Source organism: Stenella coeruleoalba (genome assembly GCF_951394435.1).
Source record: "Stenella coeruleoalba genome assembly, chromosome: 14".
Taxonomy (NCBI): Eukaryota; Metazoa; Chordata; class Mammalia; order Artiodactyla; family Delphinidae; genus Stenella; species Stenella coeruleoalba.
The window spans coordinates 89,557,317-89,577,276 of NC_137160.1; the positions used below are offsets into that span (position 1 = coordinate 89,557,317).

The 19,960-nt window shown below is 40.8% G+C and overlaps 1 protein-coding gene across 3 annotated transcripts in view; it reads left to right on the forward strand.

Annotated features, from left to right (window-relative positions):
- ZNF84 (zinc finger protein 84) overlaps positions 1-19,960 on the forward strand; it is a 28,446-nt gene extending 8,486 nt beyond the window's left edge. For all 3 annotated transcript variants that reach the window (XM_079942409.1, XM_079942408.1, XM_079942410.1), the window contains 3 exons: positions 10,453-10,579; positions 11,406-11,501; positions 13,309-19,960. In XM_079942409.1, coding sequence (XP_079798535.1) covers positions 10,453-10,579; positions 11,406-11,501; positions 13,309-15,293 — 2,208 coding nt within the window. In that variant the 3' untranslated portion in view covers positions 15,294-19,960. The remainder of the gene's footprint in view (positions 1-10,452; positions 10,580-11,405; positions 11,502-13,308) is intronic.

Below are 19,960 nucleotides of genomic sequence, written 5' to 3' on the forward strand. Positions count from 1 at the left end.
GGAATTGTTCACAGAACTTAGGAAAGTGCTATACTTAAAACTGCATTTTTTTTTTTTTTTCTGTACGCGGGCCTCTCACTGTTGTGGCCTCTCCTGTTGCAGAGCACAGGCTCTGGACGCGCAGTCTCAGCGGCCATGGCTCACGGGCCCAGCCGCTCCGCGGCATGTGGGATCTTCCCGGACCGGGGCACGAACCCGTGTCCCCTGCATCGGCAGGCGGACTCTCAACCACTGCGCCACCAGGGAAGCCCCTGCAGTTTTATTATAAAGGACACAAGTTGGGATCAGCCAAATGAAGAGACACACAGGGTGAGGTCTGGCAGGGTCCCAAACATGGAGCTTCTGCGCCCTCTCCCCATGGAATCAGGGCACATCGCCCTCTTGGCCCATGTCTGTTTACCACCCAAGAAGCTAACATGAGGCAGCAGTATCCAGAGTTTTTACTGGGTATTCATTTTGTAGGTGTGATTGATAAAATCACAGCCACGTGACTGAACTCAGCCTCCAGCCTGGAGGTTGGGCTGATAGCGTCTGCCTCAAAGCCCCAACCCTCCAAGCAAATGGTTGGAACTTCCAGCATGGGCAGTGCCCACCTGGAGACTCCAGGAGCCCACCATGAGTTACGTGTTCCGTAAACTCAGGAGGGGCCCACCACGAATTACAAAGGAAGCTCCATCGCAGGAACCTGGGACAAAGACCAGACAGTCTTTATTATCCAACAGGTAGCCATTAGCTACACATGCTCTTTACATTTAAATTAATTAAAATTAAATAAAATAGAAAAATCAGTGCCTAGTCACCTTTGAAGTGTTCAGTAGACACTGGTGCCTAGTGGCTACCGTATTGGATGGTGCAGATATAGAGCATTTTAGCCGTCACAAGAAATTCTGCTGGACAGTGCTGTTCTGGTCCTCAGAGAGCAAGTACTCAGTGTTTTACCATAAAGTATGATGCTACCTGTACGTATTTTGTAGATTATGATTATCAGATTAAATTTCTTTCTATTCCTAGTTTGTTGATAGTATTTTACACTGAATAGATTTTCACCGTATACCTTTTCTTCATTTTGAGGTGATAATGGCTTTTCTCCTTTATTCTGTTAATATGACAGGGATTTCTGAATCGGTATCTTGCACAGCTGAAGGAACCCTCATTTGGTCAGGCTATGTTATACTTTTTATGCATGGCTAGATTCAGTTTGTTAATATTTTGTTAGGAATTTTGATTCTATGAGTTATTTGCTTGTAATGTTCTTTTCTTGTTGTGTTCCTATCTGATTTGGGATTAGAGGTCTGCTGGCCGTATAAAATGAGTTGAGAAGTTTGCACTCTTTTCTCTGTTCTCTAAAAGAATTTATGTGAGATCATTTTATTTGTTCCTTAAATGTTGGGAAGAATTCACCTTTGAAGCTATCTAGACGTTGAGTTTTCTTTGAAGGAAGGTTTTAAAATGTGAGGGTTAATTCCTTTAACAGTTACAGACTAATTCAGACCTTTTTTCTTGTGTCACTTTTTTTTTTTTTTTTTTTTTTTGCGGTACGCAGGCCTCTCACTGTTGTGGCCCTTCCCGCTGCGGAGCACAGGCCCCAGATGCGCAGGCCCAACGGTCACAGCTCACGGGCCCAGCCGCTCCGTGGCATGTGGGATCCTCCCCGACTGGGGCACGAACCCGCGTCCCCTGCATCGGCAGGCGGACTCTCAACCACTGTGCCACCAGGGAAGCCCTCTTGTGTCACTTCTGAGTAGATTATTTTTCAAGAAATATATCTGTTTCATCTAAGTTGTCAAATATGTTGGCATAAATTTATTAATATTATATTATCTTTTTAACGGCTTTATTGTACTATGATGTCAGTAGGATCCACCTATTTTAAGTGTACAATTCAGTGATTTTGTTTTTTTTTAGTAACTTTATGTTGTGTAACCATCATCACAATCCAGTTTTAGAAGGGTTCCATCACCCCAAGAGGATCTTTGTGACATTTGCGTCAGTTCCTCTTCCCATCACCAGCCTGAGGCAGCCACTAATTTGCTTACTTTCTATATAGGTTTTCCTTTTGGGCATATCATATAATGATTTATATAAATGTGTAATCGTTCTGTGTCTAGCCTCTTTCAATAAGCATAGTACTTTTGAGGTCCATCTATGCTTTAGCATATGTCAGGAATTCATTCTTTTTGTTGTTGAATAGTATCCCATTGTAAGGATATACCACTTTTTATTTATCCATTCACCACTTGATGGATTTGGAATATTTACACATTTTGTTGGTTTTTTTTAAATTGAAGTATAGTTGATTTACAATGTCGTCTTTCAGGTTACAGCAAAGTAATTCATTTATACGTATTTGTGTATATATATTCTTTTTCAGAATCTTTTTCATTATAGGTTATTACAGGATATTGAGTATATTTCCCTGTGCAATACAGTAGATTCTTGTTAGTTATCCATTTTATATATAGTAGTGTGTATCTGTTAATCTCAAACTCTGAACTTATTCCTCCCCTCCTTTCCCCTTTGGTAACCATAAGTTTTCTATGTTGGTGAGTCTATTTCTGTTTTATAAATAAGTTCACTTGTATTACTTTTTTTAGATTCACATATAAGTGATATCATATATTTGTCCTTCTCTGTCTGACTGACTTCACTCAGCATGATAATCTCTAGGTCCATCCATGCTGCTGCAAATGGCAGTATTTCATTCTTTTTTATGGCTGAATAGTGTGCCACTGTGTGTATATGTACCACATCTTCTTTATCCATTCATCTGTCGATGAACATTTAGGTTCCTTCCATGTCTTAGCTATTGTAAATAGTGCTGCTATGAACATAGAGGTGCATGTATCTTTTCAAATTAGAGTTTTCATCTTTTCTAGATATATGCCCAGGAGTGGGATTGCTGGATCGTATGGTAACCCTGTTTTTTGAGGAACCTCCATACTGTTCTCCATAGTGGCTGCACCAATTTACATTCCCACCAACAGTGCAAGAGGGTTCCCTTTTCTCCATACCCTCTCTATCATTTACTCTTTGCAGACTTTCTGATGATGGCCATTCTGACTGGTGTGAGGTGATACTTCACTGTAGTTTTGTTTTGCATTTCTCTAATAATTAGCCTTTTTGAGCATCTTTTCATGTGCTTTTTGACCAGCTGTATGTCTTCTTTAGAGAAATGTCTATTTATGTCATTTGCCCATCTTTTGATTGGGGTGTTTGTTTTTTTTCAGATGTTGAGCTGTATGAGCTGTTTGTATATTTTGGAAATTAAGCCCTTGCCAGTCACATTGATTGCAAATATTTTCTCCCATTCTGTAGGTTGTCTTTTTCTTTTTAATTAATTTTTGGCTGTGTTGGGTCTTCGTTGCTGCACGCAGCCTTTCTGTAGTTGCAGTGAGCGGGGGCTACTCTTCATTGCAGTGCATGGGCTTCTCATTGCAGTGGCTTCTCTTGTTGTGGAGCACTGGCTCTAGGTGCGTGGGCTTCAGTAGTTGTGGCACACAGGCTCAGTAGTTGTGGCTCGTGGGCTGTAGAGAGCAGGCTCAGTAGTTGTGGCACATGGGCTTAGTTACTCTGTGGCATGTGGTATCTTCCCAGACCAGGGCTTGAACCCGTATCCCCTGCATTGGCAGGAGGATTCTTAACCACTGCGCCACCAGGGAAGTCCCAGTGGGTTGTTTTTAATTTTGTTTCTGGTTTCCTTTGCTCTGCAAAATCTTTTACATTTAATTAGGTCCAATTTGTTTATTTTTGCTTTTATTTCCATTACTTTAGGAGGCAGATCCAAAAAAATATTGCTGCGATTTATGTCAAAGAGTGTTCTGCCTATGTTTTCCTCTAGGAATGTTATAGTATCTGGTCTCACATTTAGGTCTTTAATACATTTTGAGTTTATTTTTGTATATGGTTAGAGAACCTAATTTCATTCCTTTACATGTAATTGTCCAGTTTTCTTAGCACCACTTATTGAAGAGACTGTCTTTTCTCCATTGTATATTCTTGCCTCCTTTGTTGTAGATTAATTGACCATACGTGTGTGGGTATATTTCTGGGTTTTCTATCTTGTTCCATTGATCTATATGTCTGTTTCTGTGCCAGTACCATACTTTTTTGATTACTGTGGCTTTGTAGTATAGTCTGAAGTCAGGGAGCATGATTTGTCCAGCTCTGTTAAAGATTCTTTACTGGCTATTTGGGGTCTTTTGTGTTTCCATACAAATTTTAATACTAATTTGTTTTACTTCTGTGAAAAATGCCACTGTTAATTTGATAGGGGTTGCATTGAATCTGTAGATTGTCTTGGGTAGTATGGTCATTTTAACAACATTGACTTCTCCAATGCAAGAACACGGTATATATTTCCATCTGTTAATGTCACCTTCAATTTCTTTCATCAGCATCTTATAGTTTTCAGATTACAGGTCTTTGACCTCCTTAGGTAGGTTTATTTCTAGGTATTTTATTCTTTGTGATGCGATGGTAAATGGGATTGTTTCCTTAATTTCTCTTTCTGATATTTTGTTGTTAGCATATAGAAATGCAAGCGATTTCTGTGTACTAATTTTGTATCCTGCAACTTTACTGCATTCACTGATGAGTTCTAGTAGTTTTCTGGAGGCATCTTTAGGACTTTCTATGTATAGTATCGTGTCTTCTACAAACAGTGACAGATTTACTTCTTTTCCAGTTTGGATTCCTTTTATTTCTTTTTCTTCTCTGATTGCCGTGGTTAGACTTCCAAAAGTATGTTGACTAAAAGTGGTGAGAGTGGGCATCCTTGTCTTTTTCCTGATCTTAGAGGGGATACTTCCATCTTTTCACCATGAAGTATGATGTTAGCTGTGATTTTTGTCATATATGGCCTTTATTATGTTGAGGTATGTTCCCCCTATGCCCACTTTTTGAAGAGTTTTTATCAAAGTGAATGTTGAATTTTATCAAAAGTTTTTTCTGTGTCTGTTGAGATGATCATGTTGTTTTTATTCTTCCATTTGTTAACGTGGTATATCACATTGATTTGTGGATATTGAAAAATTCTTGTATCCCTGGGGTAAATCCCCCTTGATCATGTTGTATGATCCTTTTACTGTTTTGTTGGATTTGGTTTGCTAGTATTTTGTTGAGGATTTTTGTGTCTATGTTCATCAGTGATATCAGCCTGTAATTCTCTTTTTCTGGTGACATCTTTGTCTGGTTTGGGTATCTGGGTGATCATGGTCTCATAGAATGAGTTTGGAAGTGTTCCTTCCTCTGAAGTTTTTTGGAATAGTTTCAGAAGGATGGGTATTAACTCTTCTCTAAATGTTTGATAGAACTCACCTGTGAAGCCATCTGGTCCTGGACTTTTATTTATTGAGAGTTTTTAAATTACTGATTCAATTTCATTACTTGTAGTTGGTTCATATTTTCTATTTCTTCCTCGTTCAGTCTTGGGAGATTGTACCTTTCTAAGAATTTGTCCATTTCTTCTATGTTGTCCATTTTATTGGTATATAGTGGCATGTAGTAGTCTCTTATGATCCTTTGTATTTCTATGGTGTTGGTTGTAACTTCTTTTCCATTTCTCATTTTATTGATTTGGGCTCTCTCTCGTTTTTTCCTGATGAGTAATTTTATCTTTTCAAAGAACCAATTTTTAGTTTCGTTGATCTTTTCTATTTTTTTTTAGTCTCTGTTTTATTTCTGCTCTAATCTGTATGATTTCTTCCCTTCTACTAACTTTGGGTTTTGTTTTTCTTCCTCTGGTTACTTCAGGTGTAAGATTGGGTTGTTTATTAGAGATTTTTCTTGTTTCCTGAAGTAAGCTTGTATAATTATAAACTTTCCTCTTAGAACTGCTTTTGCTGCATCCCACAGATTTTGGGTTGTCGTGTTTTTATTTTCATTTGTCTTTATGTATTTTTTCATTTCCTCTTTGAATTGTTCAGTAATCCGTTGATTGTTTAGTGGCATGTTGTTTAGCCTCTATGTGCTTGTGTTTTTTTGCCGTTTTTTTCTTGTAGTTGATTTCTAGTCTCAACAACATTGTGGTTGGAAAAGATGCTTGATATGACTTCAGTTTTCTTAAATTTACCCAGCTTGTTTTGTGGTCTAGCATGTAGTCTGGAAAATGTTCCATGTGCTTTTGAAAAGATTGTATATTCTGCTGCTTTTGAACAGAATGCTCTGTATATATCAATTAAATCCATTTGGTCTAATGTGTTCTTTAGGGCCAGTGTTTCCTTATTGATTTTTTTAGTCTAGATGATCTGTCCATCGATGTAAGTGGGCTGTTAAAGTCCCCTACTATTGTTGTGTTACTGTCAATTTCTCCTTTTATGTCTGTTAATATTTGCATTATATATTGAGGTGCTCCTACGTTAGGTGCATATGTATTTACAATTGTTATATCTTCTTTATGGATTGGTCCCTTGATCATGATGTAGTGTCCTTTTTTGTCTCTTATAACAGTCTTTATTTTAAAGTCTATTTTGTCTGATATAAGTATTACTACTCTGGCTTTCTTTTGATTTCAGTCTGTGTGTGTCCCTAGATCTGAAGTGGGTCTCTTGTAGACAGTATGTATATGGGTCTTGTTTTTTTATCCATTCAGCCACTCTGTGCCTTTTGATTGGAGCATTTAGTCCATTTACACTTAAGGTAGTTATCAATATGTTTGCTCTTATTGCCATTTTGTTAATTATTTTGGATTTGTTTTTGTAGGTCTTTTTTTCCCCTTCTTTTGTTCTCGTCTCCTGTGATTTGATGACTGTCTTTAGTGTTATGCTTGGATTCCTTTTTCTTTTTTGTGTGTGTATCTATTATAGATTTTTTGGTTTGCAGTTACCATGAGGTTTTTGTATATCAGACTGTATATATATGGGATTGTTTTAAGTTGCTGATCTTTTAATTTCCAATGCATTTTAAAAACCCTGCATTTGGGGGCTTCCCTGGTGGCACAGTGGTTGAGAGTCCACCTGCCAATGCAGGGGACACGGGTTCGTGCCCCGGTCCGGGAGGATCCCACATGCCGTGGAGTGGCTGGTCCTGTGAGCCATGGCCGCCGAGCCTGCGTGTCCGGAGCCTGTGCTCCACAACGGGAGAGGCCACAACAGTGAGAGGCCCGTGTACCACAAAAAAGAAAACCACCCTGCATTTGTATTCTCCTCCCCTCACGATTACTGTTGTTGATATCATATTTTACATCTAATTGTTTTATGTATCCCTTAACTGCTTGTTGTGGATATAAATGATTTTACTACTTTTGTATTTTAACCTTCCTACTAGCTTTGTGTGTAGATGATTTCCTCCCTTTACTGTGTGTTTGCCTTTACTGGTGAGCTTTTTTGTTTGACAATTTTCTTGCTTCTAGTTGTAACCATTTCTTTTTCACCTAAAAATGTTCCTTTTACATTTGTTGTAAAGCTGGTTTGGTGGGGCTGAATTCTTTTAGCTTTTGTTTGTGAAGCTTTTGATTTCTCCATCAAATCTGAACAAGAGTGTTGCTGGGTAGAGTATTCTTGTTTGTAGGTTTTTCCCTTTCATCACTTTAAATATATCATGCCATATATGACGTGCTGAAAAATCTGGCCTGCTGAAAAATCATCTCATAGTCTTATGGGAGTTCCCTTGTATGTTATTTGTTGCTTTTCCCTTAATGCTTTTAATATTCTCTCTTCATCTTTATTTTTTTGTCAGTTTGATTACAGTGTGTCTTGGTGTGTCCCTTTTTGGGTTAATCCTGTATGGGACTCTCTGCACTTCTTGGTTTAGGTGACTTTCTTTTCCCAGGTTAGGGACATTTTCAGCTGTTATCTTTTCAAATATTTTCTCAGGTCCTCTCTCTCTTCTCCTCTGGGATCATGTACAAGTTTTTGTATGAGCATGTATCTATTTGTCTTGGGTACATACCTAAGAGTGTAATTGCTGGGTTGTATGGTAAAATTATATTTAACTTCTAAAGAAGTTGCCACAGTTCCAGTGTCTGAACATTTTATATTTCTCCCAGTATGAAGTTCCAGTTTCTCCACAACTTTTTGAACACTTGTTATTGTGTCTTTTTGATTATAGTCATTCTAGTGAACATGAACTGGTGTCTCATTGTGGTTTTAATATGCATTTCCTTAATAAGTAATGATGTTGGTCATCATTTCATGTGCATATTAGCCATTTCTATATCTTCTGTATTAAAATGTATTCAAATATTCTGCCTGTTTTTTAATTGGGTTACTTATCTTTTATTATTGAGTTTTTAAAATAAGCTCTTGAGTCAAGTTCTTTATCAGAAATAGGATTTACAAATAATTTTTTTCAGTCTGTGGCTTGTCATTTCATTTTTCAATTACGTTGCTTGAAGTGCAAAGTTTTAAATTTTATTTTGCCACTTCAATAGGAATGTAGAAACCTCACCACTGTCTAGGCCCCTCACCCTCTTTCCTTTATATCGTAACTGTGTTACACAGTTACACCTGCATACACTGAAAACTCCATCAGAAAACATTACGATTTTTGCTGTCAACTATGAAACATATTTAAAGAACTGAAAAGGAGAATAGTGTATTTTATTTGCTCATATATTTGCCATTTCTGTTCTTTCTTCATTCTCGATTTTTTTAAGTTGCCTTCTGGTATCATGTCCATCTGAAGATTTTCCATTAGTAAATCTTTTAGAGCAAGTCTGCTACCCTTGAATTCTCTTAGTTTTTCTTCATAAGAAAGTATTATCACACTATTCCTTTTTCTTAATAGAAATTTATTTATTTTACTTTAGTTATTTATTTTTGGCTGCATTGGGTCTTCGTTGCTGCACACAGGCTTTCTCTAGTTGTGGTAAGTGGGGGCGTCTCTTCATTGTGGAGCGCAGGCTTCTCATTGCGGTAGCTTCTCTTGTTGTGGAGCACGGGCTCTAGGTGCTCGGGCTTCAGTAGTTGAGGCACACGGGCTCAGTATTTGTGGCACACAGGCTCAGTAGTTGTGGCTTGCAGGCTCTAGAGCTCAGGCTCAGTAGTTGTGGTGCATGGGCTTAGTTGCTACACGGCATGTGGGATCTTCCTGGACCAGGGATTGAACCCACATCCCTTGCATTGGCTGGTGGATTCTTAACCCCTGCACCACCAGGGAAGTCCCTGTCGTACTATTCCTGATGAATATTTAAGCTGGCTACAGAATTGTGGCTTAGCAGGTCTTTCCTTTCAGCACTTCCTTCTGGCCTCTTTGCTATTTAATAAGACATTTGCAGTCATTTGAATCACTGTTCCCTATAAGTGATGTGATTTTTGTCTTCATCTTGTAGCAGTTTGGTTGTGATGTGGTTGGTCATGGATTTCTTTGTTTATCCAGTTGGGGGGTTCACTGAGCTTGTTGGATTTGCAGGCTTATATCTTTTGCCAAATTTGGGGGAGGATTTAGCCTCATTTAGCCCATTTCTTGAAACTTTTTTTTTCACCATGCTCTTTCTTTTCTCTTTCTGGGACTCCCATGACATGCATTTGCTTTGTCTTGCAGTGACCTGAGCTCTGTCCATTCTCAAGTTTTTCTCTCTTGGTTGCTCAAAATGGATACTTTCTATGGACTGTCTTTCAGATTCCCTTGCTACTCTCAAAGTCTGTGGTGTGCTGTTTCTTATTTTCTGATGGTATTCTGGATTTTTAAAAGAGTGTTTGTGCTTTCTTGTCGTCTTAGGAGACTTTGGGACAGAACTCCATCTTGATCTAAAATCCAGATACCTTTCTAAAAGTTAAATTTGGTTGTATCACTTCCATCCTGTAAAAGCTCTAGTGGCTAACTGTCGGCAGCAAGAAGGTGGTGTGGTCACCACGTCTGCCCTGCCTCCACTGTGGCCTGCAGTCCAGCCACTACCCCACGCCCTGTGACCTTGTCTGACTGAACTGTTTGTATCACCTCAGCCCCAGCAGTGCGGGGCCCCATATTGGAGTTGCTGTCTCTCAGAATGCTTTTGCATCCCCTTTTCTGTAGAAAGCACTACTAATTTCCTAAAACTCGTTTCAAGCTTCACCTCTTCAATAGAGGCTGATGTGACCACAGGTGGAGTGCCATGCTCCCTGCTCCTGACCCATGTCATGTCCTCCCTGTCTTTCTGTCTCAGCTCTTAAAGCAGTTTCTTTTATTTATAGGTGTACATGTTTGCAGCTGTCTACGAACTGAGCAGTTTCTTAGGATACTATTTTATTATCTGTCTTTCACTGCCATCTCTTCTGGTGCCAGATTTGAGGTTCAGTAAATATTTTGTTGGTGGTTTGGAAGATTTAAAGTCGTGTATTTCAGTTCTCATGTAAGTGGAAGGATGAAAGAATGCATAATGGCATTTTATCTCACAAAATAAGAGTGCAAAAGTAAGGACCCAGTAGACATTCTGTAACTTGCCTTGGTGAGAATGATGTGCTCAAGCTCTGGTACTTCTTTCCCACATCACCTAGTGATACCTGCTTCTGATTCACTGGGATTGTGCTCTTACAGGGGTCGTTCTCATTTGAAGATTTATCTGTGGACTTCACCCAGAAGGAATGGCAACTACTGGCCCCCTGTCAGAAGGACTTATACAAGGATGTCATGTTGGAGAACTATAGCAGCCTCGTGTCACTAGGTAAGAGAAGCTGCCTAGGAATTCCCTGGCAGTCCAGCAGTTAGGACTCTGTGCTTTGACTGCAGGGGGCAAAAGTTTGATCCCTGTTTGGGGAACTAAGATCCTGCAAGCCGTGAGTGTGGCCAAAAAATGGAAAAAAAAAAAAAAAAAAAAAGGAAACTTGCCCAGAGGACCTCATATTGTGTCTAGTACCTGCTTGTTCTTTTTTAGTTGCTGAGAGCTCTGGGACTTCCAAATTTTTTAATGATTTTGGACCTAAATTTAGGAGATCAAAATTCTTGGACTGTGACTCCAGGGAAAGTATTTGGATCTCACCTTCCAATAATGAAGTCTTAATTTCATTGTGCAGCCTCTGAAGCTAATAGTAACTGGTAGTGGTAGCTCCTGAAGCATGTAATTAACTGTATTTCACATATCGTGCATATATTAGCTCACTTAATCATAAGAGCAATCCTATGTGGCAGGTGTGTTACTTTCCTTGTTTTCTTTCTTTTATTCTAATGAGGAAATTGAGGCAAAGGAGGTTAAGTAACTTTTGCAAGGACTGACAGCTAGTAAATGAAAGAGCCCGGATTTGAACCCAGGCAGACCGGCTACAGAGTCTCTGAACGGTGTATGGTTTTGGACTTGAATTATAGAAGTCAAAGATTCTTAGACCTTATTAGCCACTGGGAAGACCATTACCTTTCCTCTGAGAATTACTTACTCTGTTGGTATTCAGATGGGTGGCTTCACTGGGTCAACTAATGCCAAACCTTGCTCATTCTTCAGAGGCCCCAGAGGTCAAGCAGTGGGGGCCAAGGACTTTGTGATTTCCCCTGAACAGGGTATGAAGTTATGAAACCTGGTGTCATCCTCAAGTTGGAGCACGGAGAAGAGCCGTGGACAGGAGATGGAGAAATTCCAGGTTCAGACTCTTCAGGTGAGTGTTTGAGGACCAGACCGAGGGGAGAAGGTGGAAGTTCAGTCTCAGCTGGGTACAGGTCGGTATCTTTGAAATGTGCCTTAGAGAGCTCGTCTCAAAATCTCCAACCTTTGATGGCGATTCAGAACAGTTGATGTGAGCTACTCAGGTAAAGCACATTTACATGTGGCTTCTTTGCTCATAGCTTGAAGTGAAATATTTCCAGCTGGTCTGGACCATGATATTTATTCCCTGTCTGTCACATCTGGGACTTTGACTTCTCGTTAGGTGTTCTGTCCCCTGATGTGGTTAAGCTTCTTCTGTCCTCCCTCCTTCTGTGATCAGAGACACCTGTGCTTGTCCATCGGGGCTTTATTTTCCCTCACTTTGGGCATCTCTGGCATGAAGCACTCTCTGTTCAGTCTCATTATGTCAGAAAATGGATTTTCGTTCCTCCCAAACCATTGGTCCATTTCTTCCCCCTTTTTTTTAAAGGAATGTAGCACAATCATTTTTTTTATTTTTAAATATTTTTTAACAAATTTATTTATTTGTTTATCTTTGGCTGCGTTGGGTCTTCATTGCTGCACGTGGGCTTTCTCTAGTTGTGGAGAGCGAGGGCTTCTCTTTGTTGCAGTGCGCAGGCTTCTCATTGTGGTGGCTTCTCTTGTTACGGAGCACGGGCTCTAGGTGTGCAGGCTTCAGTAGTTGTGACATGTGGGCTCAGTAGTTGTGGCTCGAAGGCTCAGGAGTTGTGGCACACAGACTTAGTTGCTTAGTTGATCCCATGGCATGTGGGATCTTCCCAGACCAGGGCTCAAACCCGTGTCCTGTGCACTGGCAGGCAGATTCTTAACCACTGTGCCACCAGGGAAGTCCCATCTTCCCTTTTTAAATTAGGTTCCGGTGTGCTTTTTCTGTGGCTTAGACACCATGGAGTACCTGGAATTATCTCTTCCTAACATGTTTTCTTATTATTTAAGTTTTTTGCCCTTTGGAAAATATCTTTTTAAAGACTTCTCTATTCCCACTTAAAACTGTGCCTAATCTTGAACTTCCCAAATTGCTAGATAGATCCAGGTTCTCATCTCCTTTTGCAAGTTGTCTTATGTGGCACCACCAAGCATCCAGCAGTACTCTGAACAGCTGTACCTCCCTCCTCTTTCCCTGCTGTGATATTGACTTACTTCAAGGTCCCTCAAAAACAGACCCTGAGATACTTACCTGAGTGCAAGAACTTAGTGGGGCTGTGACCCCACAGTGTTAGTGGGAGAAGGGGAAGTGAGATGGGGCGGGGGAGGAATGCACAAAGGGTGTGCTGCTGGGAACCCTCTGAGGGACCAGGAAGCTGGTATCACCGTAACCCTCCTGTCTCTCAGTGACTGAGCACTGCTGCAGGGAACATTAGGGCTCCAGAGTGTTTAGCATGCCTGCACACGGCCCAGACGTGCACTTGCAGCCCATGGAAGGTCTTGGTGGAGAGATGTGGGCACCTGGGGCGGGCCCCACAGTCAGCCTGAGCTGCAGTGTCCTCTGAGTGTAGCTGAGGGAGTAGGTGAGGCTGAGGACCCACGGAGTGAGCCCATGTGGCCTGTTCATCTGTTTCCTCCTTCCCCCCAAGTTGGTGGTTGACTCCATTCAATCTACTGTCTGCTTTCTGTTCTTGTTTACAGCATTTAAATTTTTTTCAGTACCTAGAGGATAGACATTGTATTCAGACTGGGAAACTAAGCTTTAAAAGGCATTCATTCCCTCAGATAGCATTTCTAGGTTTTATTCAGTAAGCACAACTATAGAAGGGTTCACAGGGTTTTTTTTTTCCTAGAACAAGTCTTGCAAGTAAATGGTCACATCAGTTGGCACAAGGATAACCAAGAGAAGCTTAAAAATATGAAACAAGATCAAGAATGTGATGCACTTGGAAAAAATTTCAATCTGAGCATGAACTTTGTTCCTTTAAGGAAATCAAACAGTGAAGGTGATATAGGTGGATTAATTTTAAAACATCATATAGATTTACTTATTCCAAAAGCAGATTATGGAAAAACAGAACCAGCTGACTTAAATGTATTTGATAAATTGTTTCTCCATACCAAGACTGAGGAAACTGATACTTGGTTAAAATACTATGAATGTGATAAGTATGATAAAGCTAGCTGTAAGAAGTCACAGATTATCATATATCACAGAACCCATTTAGGGGAGAAGCTCTATGAATGCAGTGAATGTAGGAAACGCTTCAGTAAGAAATCAAGTCTCATTAAACATCAGAGCAGGCACGTAAGAGAAATAGCCTATGGCTGTGGTAAATGTGGCAGAACCTTTCCCCAGAAGTCACAGTTCATTACACATCACAGAACGCACACAGGAGAGAAACCTTACAGTTGCAGCCAGTGTGGGAAAGCCTTCTCCCAGAAGTCACAGCTGACATCCCATCAGAGGACACATACAGGAGAGAAACCGTATGAATGTGGTGAGTGTGGGAAAGCCTTCTCCCGGAAGTCACACCTCATATCACACTGGAGGACACACACAGGAGAGAAGCCCTATGGATGCACTGAATGTGGAAGAGCCTTTAGTGAAAAGTCAAATCTCATCAATCATCAGAGGACTCACACAGGAGAGAAACCTTTTGAATGCAGAGAATGTGGGAAAGCCTTCAGCAGGAAATCACAGCTCGTCACACATCACAGGACCCACACAGGAACAAAACCCTATGGATGTAGCAATTGTAGAAAAGCCTTCTTTGAGAAATCAGAGCTCATTAGACATCAGACAATTCATACTGGAGAGAAACCCTATGAATGCAGTGAGTGTCAGAAAGCCTTCAGAGAGAGGTCCAGTCTCATTAACCATCAGAGAACACATACAGGAGAGAAGCCTCATGGGTGTGTCCAGTGTGGGAAAGCCTTCTCCCAGAAGTCACACCTCTTATCACATCAGATGACACACACCGGAGAGAAACCCTTTGTATGCACTAAATGTGGGAAGGCCTTCAGTAGGAAATCCCAGCTTGTCAGACATCAGAGAACTCACACAGGTGAAAAACCCTACGAATGCAGTGAATGTGGGAAGGCTTTCAGTGAAAAATTAAGCCTCACTAATCATCAGAGAATTCATACAGGAGAGAAACCCTATGTGTGCAGTGAGTGTGGGAAAGCCTTTTGTCAGAAGTCACATCTCATTTCACATCAGAGGACTCACACAGGAGAGAAACCCTATGAATGCAGTGAGTGTGGGAGAGCCTTTGGCGAGAAGTCAAGTCTGGCAACTCATCAGAGAACACACACAGGAGAAAAACCTTATGAATGCAGGGATTGTGAAAAAGCCTTCTCCCAGAAGTCACAGCTCAACACTCACCAGAGAATTCACACGGGAGAGAAACCTTATGGATGCAGTCTTTGTCAGAAAGCTTTCTTTGAGAAATCAGAACTAATTAGACATCAGAGAACTCATACAGGAGAAAAACCTTATGAGTGCAGTGAATGTAGGAAAGCCTTCAGGGAGAAGTCAAGTCTCATCAATCATCAGAGGACACATACAGGAGAGAAGCCCTTTGAATGCAGCGACTGTGGCAAAGCCTTCTCTCGGAAGTCGCACCTCATACCACATCAGAGAACCCACACAGGAGAGAAACCTTATGGTTGCAGTGAATGTAGGAAGGCCTTCTCTCAGAAGTCACAGCTTGTTAATCATCAGAGAATTCATACCGGAGAGAAACCTTATCAATGTAGTGAATGTGGGAAAGCCTTCTCTCAAAAGTCACAGCTCATTAATCATCGGAGAACTCATACAGTAAAGAAGTCCTAGGAATGGCATTAACACTAGTTTTTGACAGAGATCTTAACTGCATTGTACTTAAGAGGATGCAGTTATGGTAAATCTTCCAGGTAATAGTCGCATCATGTTACATGTCTGAGTCCCCGTTTAGGGAAAGGACTCTAAGTGAGGTTCAGCAGATTAACGTGTTTATTATTACATGTTAAAATGCATAGAGGAGAATGACCCTATGAAATGCAGTGGATTTTAAAAACCTTTCAAACCATACTCAAACCTTACACAGCAGAGAACTAACAGCAAAGAAGAATGCTGTGAATATCAGGAAGGCTTCCAGAGATCAGATCTCATTAGCTGTCAGAAACATCCCCACTGGGAATGAATCCTAGTCCAGTGAGTTAAGGAAAACTTCATGAACACAGCAAGTGAGGTAATATTTTCATCAAGAAATGAAGCTCATTGTACACAAAAAGATGCCCTCAGGAATGAAAATCGATGAAAATACTAAATATGGGACAATCTTCAGCAAGTAACCCCACCATATTGTATTCTGTGGGTAAACCTAACAACTTAAAAACATTAGGAATATGTGCCCCTAGAAATAATGCTATAATGGAAAGCCATGCATTCTTTATAGACATGGGTACCAAAAATACCCAATTCTAAATGATATTTAGGCAGAAGTATGTTTTTAAAAATATGTGACTAAATTGAGTCACTGGAATATCTAAATGAGAAATTTCTCAGTGGTATGTAATTGTGGCTTATTTTCCTGTGTCACATAATGTGTTTTGTATTTAGGAATTGTGTATGGTAATGTAATTGGGAGCATGAGATGCACATGCCTTGTAGTGCCTCTGATGTCTTGTAAGACACACCACATACCACTGGTTTTTCTGTTTTAATGTTACTATAAAAATAGTAACTCATACATGTCTTGTTTTTCAGTAAGTAGCATGGGTAGTATCACCACATTTCCTTTTCCTTATGATTTGTTGGTTTATAAAAGGGTCTATTGTTGTTACTGACCTTTCTCTTTAGTAACAAAAGCCAACATTATATAAAGTCTTTTGCATCCCCAGAGTCTGAGAAGCAGTTTATACAAAAACCTGGTTAACAAGTATTCAAGGGCAGAACCGCAGAACAGCACAAGTGACTCGTGAGCAGAGGAGAGGAGGTTTGTGGACTCTGAGCTCACCCTAAACGGTGGGACCCTCTCCTCACAGAGTGCGGTGCCCCCTGGTATCGTAAGTGCCATGTCACCCAAGTACAACTTGTATTTTAACTTACTGTGATGAAATAGCATGGATACTGTGTGCTGCTATTATGTTTTTTGTGTTCTGTAAAATATCTTGTAAAAGAATTAGATGCAGAAACCAGTTATTTGAGAATTTTGTGGTGAGAAGTATATTTTTGACGTATTCAAGGAAGCCTATTTTGCCTTCCTGCAGATTTCTGTGATTAGTGGACAAGTATTAGGAAAAAGGTTTTTTATTATTTCATCATTTGAAATATTTGTGTTTCACTGGCCTTTCACCTGTTACATCATGCACACGGGAAAGTTACCATTGCTATAAGTGTGGTTCCTTTTGAAAATGCATGAACTATTCCTGAGCTTATTTAGAATTTTGTAGTAATCTCTCTATAATGTTGCTTGACAAAGTCAACTGTATTTTTTGTGTGATGGTGAAATTCAGAAAAGTCCAGGATTGGCCTTGTTTCCAAACTTGTAAAAATCAGGCCTTCTCTCATGCATAAGTTGTTTTATCAGTGTGGTGTATGGTACCTTTGATTCTAGCAGTATTTTTCCCTCTAATTACCAATTTTACATCATGGTTGGAAAATTGGGACTTTTAATAAATGATAATAATTTTGTGACCCATTGTTCCAGAATTTCAACAGCCAGATTATCCTTTTTTTCCACATGGTAATTTTTAGAAGTCCCATTTCCCAAATTTTTATTCATGCTCAAATTTATGGACTTCCTACTTTTCTCCCTAATACCTGAAGGTCATTTTACCAGGTGGGGGAACAAGTAGTTACACTGTGGTGTCTTACTTTGTGGTTTTTTTCCATTTTTTCCTTTCCATCTATCCTGGGTCTCTTTCCTCAGCCTAGAGGTTGATTTGTTAGGTCTTGGATTGAGCTCAGGAGTCTGTTGTCTAAAAACTTTCTAATTTTGCTCACTCCTATTCTAGATTATTCTGTTAACTACTAAGTACTTAAGCTTAGAACTTCCTTTATGAGTTGATGGAACTTCAGCACTAACCTCTTGATTGAATCCCAAGAGCAAATGTGTTTTCTAAGGGTCTGTTGTTAGTCATCAGGAGGGCTGATGTTGGCAGCAGAGGTTTTGTTTATCAAAGTACCTGAGGTGGAGACCCAGGTGTGTTGTGTAGAATTCACTGGGAGCTCTCTCTTCTGAAGGGTCACAAGAGGGCTCTGATTCTGAAATTGGAGATTCTTAGTGTCGTGTTTTAAAATTACCTTGGTAAACCACAAAAAAATGTGTCTCCACATTTCCTGTCATTGAGTCCTACCACAAACTCCACATCAAGAGGAAAGTCACTTTTAAAGTTAGACTGGATTTACTTGCAGTTTCATGAAGCACAATAAATTACAGTGAGATTGAATACATGAGGGGGAGCATCTCCTTTCCTTTCCTCTTTCACCACCCAGTTCCCTCCACTGGCCTGGGGACGATCCTGCAGAGCACAATTTCTCTTGTATCCCTTTTACTAAGTAGTGGATCTTCTGGAGGTCCCGTCTGTGAATTTTGAGACCTGTCTCAGGACTGCCTTGTGTTCAGCCTTTCTTTGTGGGCTTTGATATCTTCTGACAGTTATCTGTATGGGTCCATGTGTTCCTGATATTTTGGTTTCAAGAACAGCACTTGTAGAGCCCCGAAATAAAATGAACCTAAAGAATACCAGATTTATCTACCAATACCTGTATTACATAGCAGAATATACATTCATAGACATTTGGATTCTACACTTGAGACCTCAGTCATTTGGTCATTTATTCCAGCAGTATGTGCCCAGGATGTCAATTTCAATGAGTTTGTTAGTCTACAAACATGGTACCAACAAGCTTTCAGATGTTGAGCACCTAGTCCTGGCCTACATGCTGATAAACTAACTCAACCATGACCCTTGCAGCTGTATGCATATTTTTTGCCCCTTTACTTTCATCCTTTTTTAGTCCATTTTCCACACTTATACATAGTAGTTATTTTAAGATGCAATTCTGATTATATACTCCTGTGCTGAAGTGTCGTGTGGCTAATTGTGGACTGAAGGTGTAATATCCTGTGGTACATGAGGACTTTTACCCATCATTTCTGAATACTTTATCTTTCCTCTTACACAGTAGTTTTTTGGCTTTCTTGAACTACTCACAGTTCCTTGAGATTTCTACAATCTCATCGTATGCTTTTTGCAAATCTACTGCCAGTGAAATGCCCTTGTTACTTGTTAATGCCTATTCAGCATATGTGAACGTGTACATGTATTTGTCACTGGTGATATTATCATTGCATGTTTTATCTTTTCCATTAGAAAGCTTCTGGAAAGCTGGGACTATCTTGTTTGTCTGTATAATTTTAGCACCTGAAGCTTTAGTACATAAATGTGGGTGGTGTCAGTGGCTGTGTTTTCTACCACATGGGGAAGTGTAGTCTGCAGTGAGAGAGAAGAGTGAAGCCACCATGGAAGCAAAGTCATGAGCACCCTGGCTGCGCCCCAGGATCTGGTTCTTGTCTTGATGTCCGGGTTCATCTCTGCCCTTTTTCCTGCCTTGGTTGTTGGATTGTCCTGTGAGATATCCCAAACATCCTTCTAATAAATCCCCATGTTTGCTTCAGCTGGTTCAAGTTGTGTTTGTTACAACCCAACTAACAGCGAGGTCAGGCCGTGTTGTAAGTTTGGGCTTCTGGAAGCAGATACTGAGATGAAGTTTGGGGTGCAAGATGTTTATTGAGGATCAACATGAAGTGATGGGAGAATAAAAGGAAAGGATTGGTCAGAGGAAGAAGTGACACTGCACTGCAGGTTGTGGAGACCTTGGCCAGGCCAGCGGGGGTGCTGAAGCAAGCATCACTTGTAAGAGCATCTCACATTTGGCCAGGATGCTCAGGCCCTTACAGCCCTGAGTGGTCAGTCAGCAGAGGCAGGCTGCCCTGGGAAGGGAGTGACCTCAGATGAAGCGGCTCTTTTCCCCCTGAGGCCAACTCTGGACGCACTGGCGAGGGAGGAGGCGTCCCTGCCGCTGAGCAGAAGGTCGTTCCCTGAAGAGGGACCTGGGTGGTGCATCTCCACGACTGCACAGAGCATCCCTTCCCAGTGCTGGGCGTGTCTAAAGAGGGACGAACAAAAGGGAGATCAGGACAAACTACAGCTCTCCTGTTGCAGTTGTTTCCTCTCATCTGTTACCCATTCCAGATTCTCACACAGCTACAACCCATGCTGGCGTCAGCATGAGCCAGGTCCTCGAGAATCTGAGGGGCATCTGAGGCCTGGTCACCGTGCCCTTCTCATATCCCAGCTGCTGAGTTTCTCCAGGTACCTTCACAAGTGGGCAAGGAAGCCCCAAGAAGCCCCTCGGTGGGTCACCCGAGTCCACTCAGACTCCTCTTGGCCCAGCTGTAGCAGCAGCCTGTTCTCCCCATGGTGTGTCACACACCCCTGCAGAGACCACAG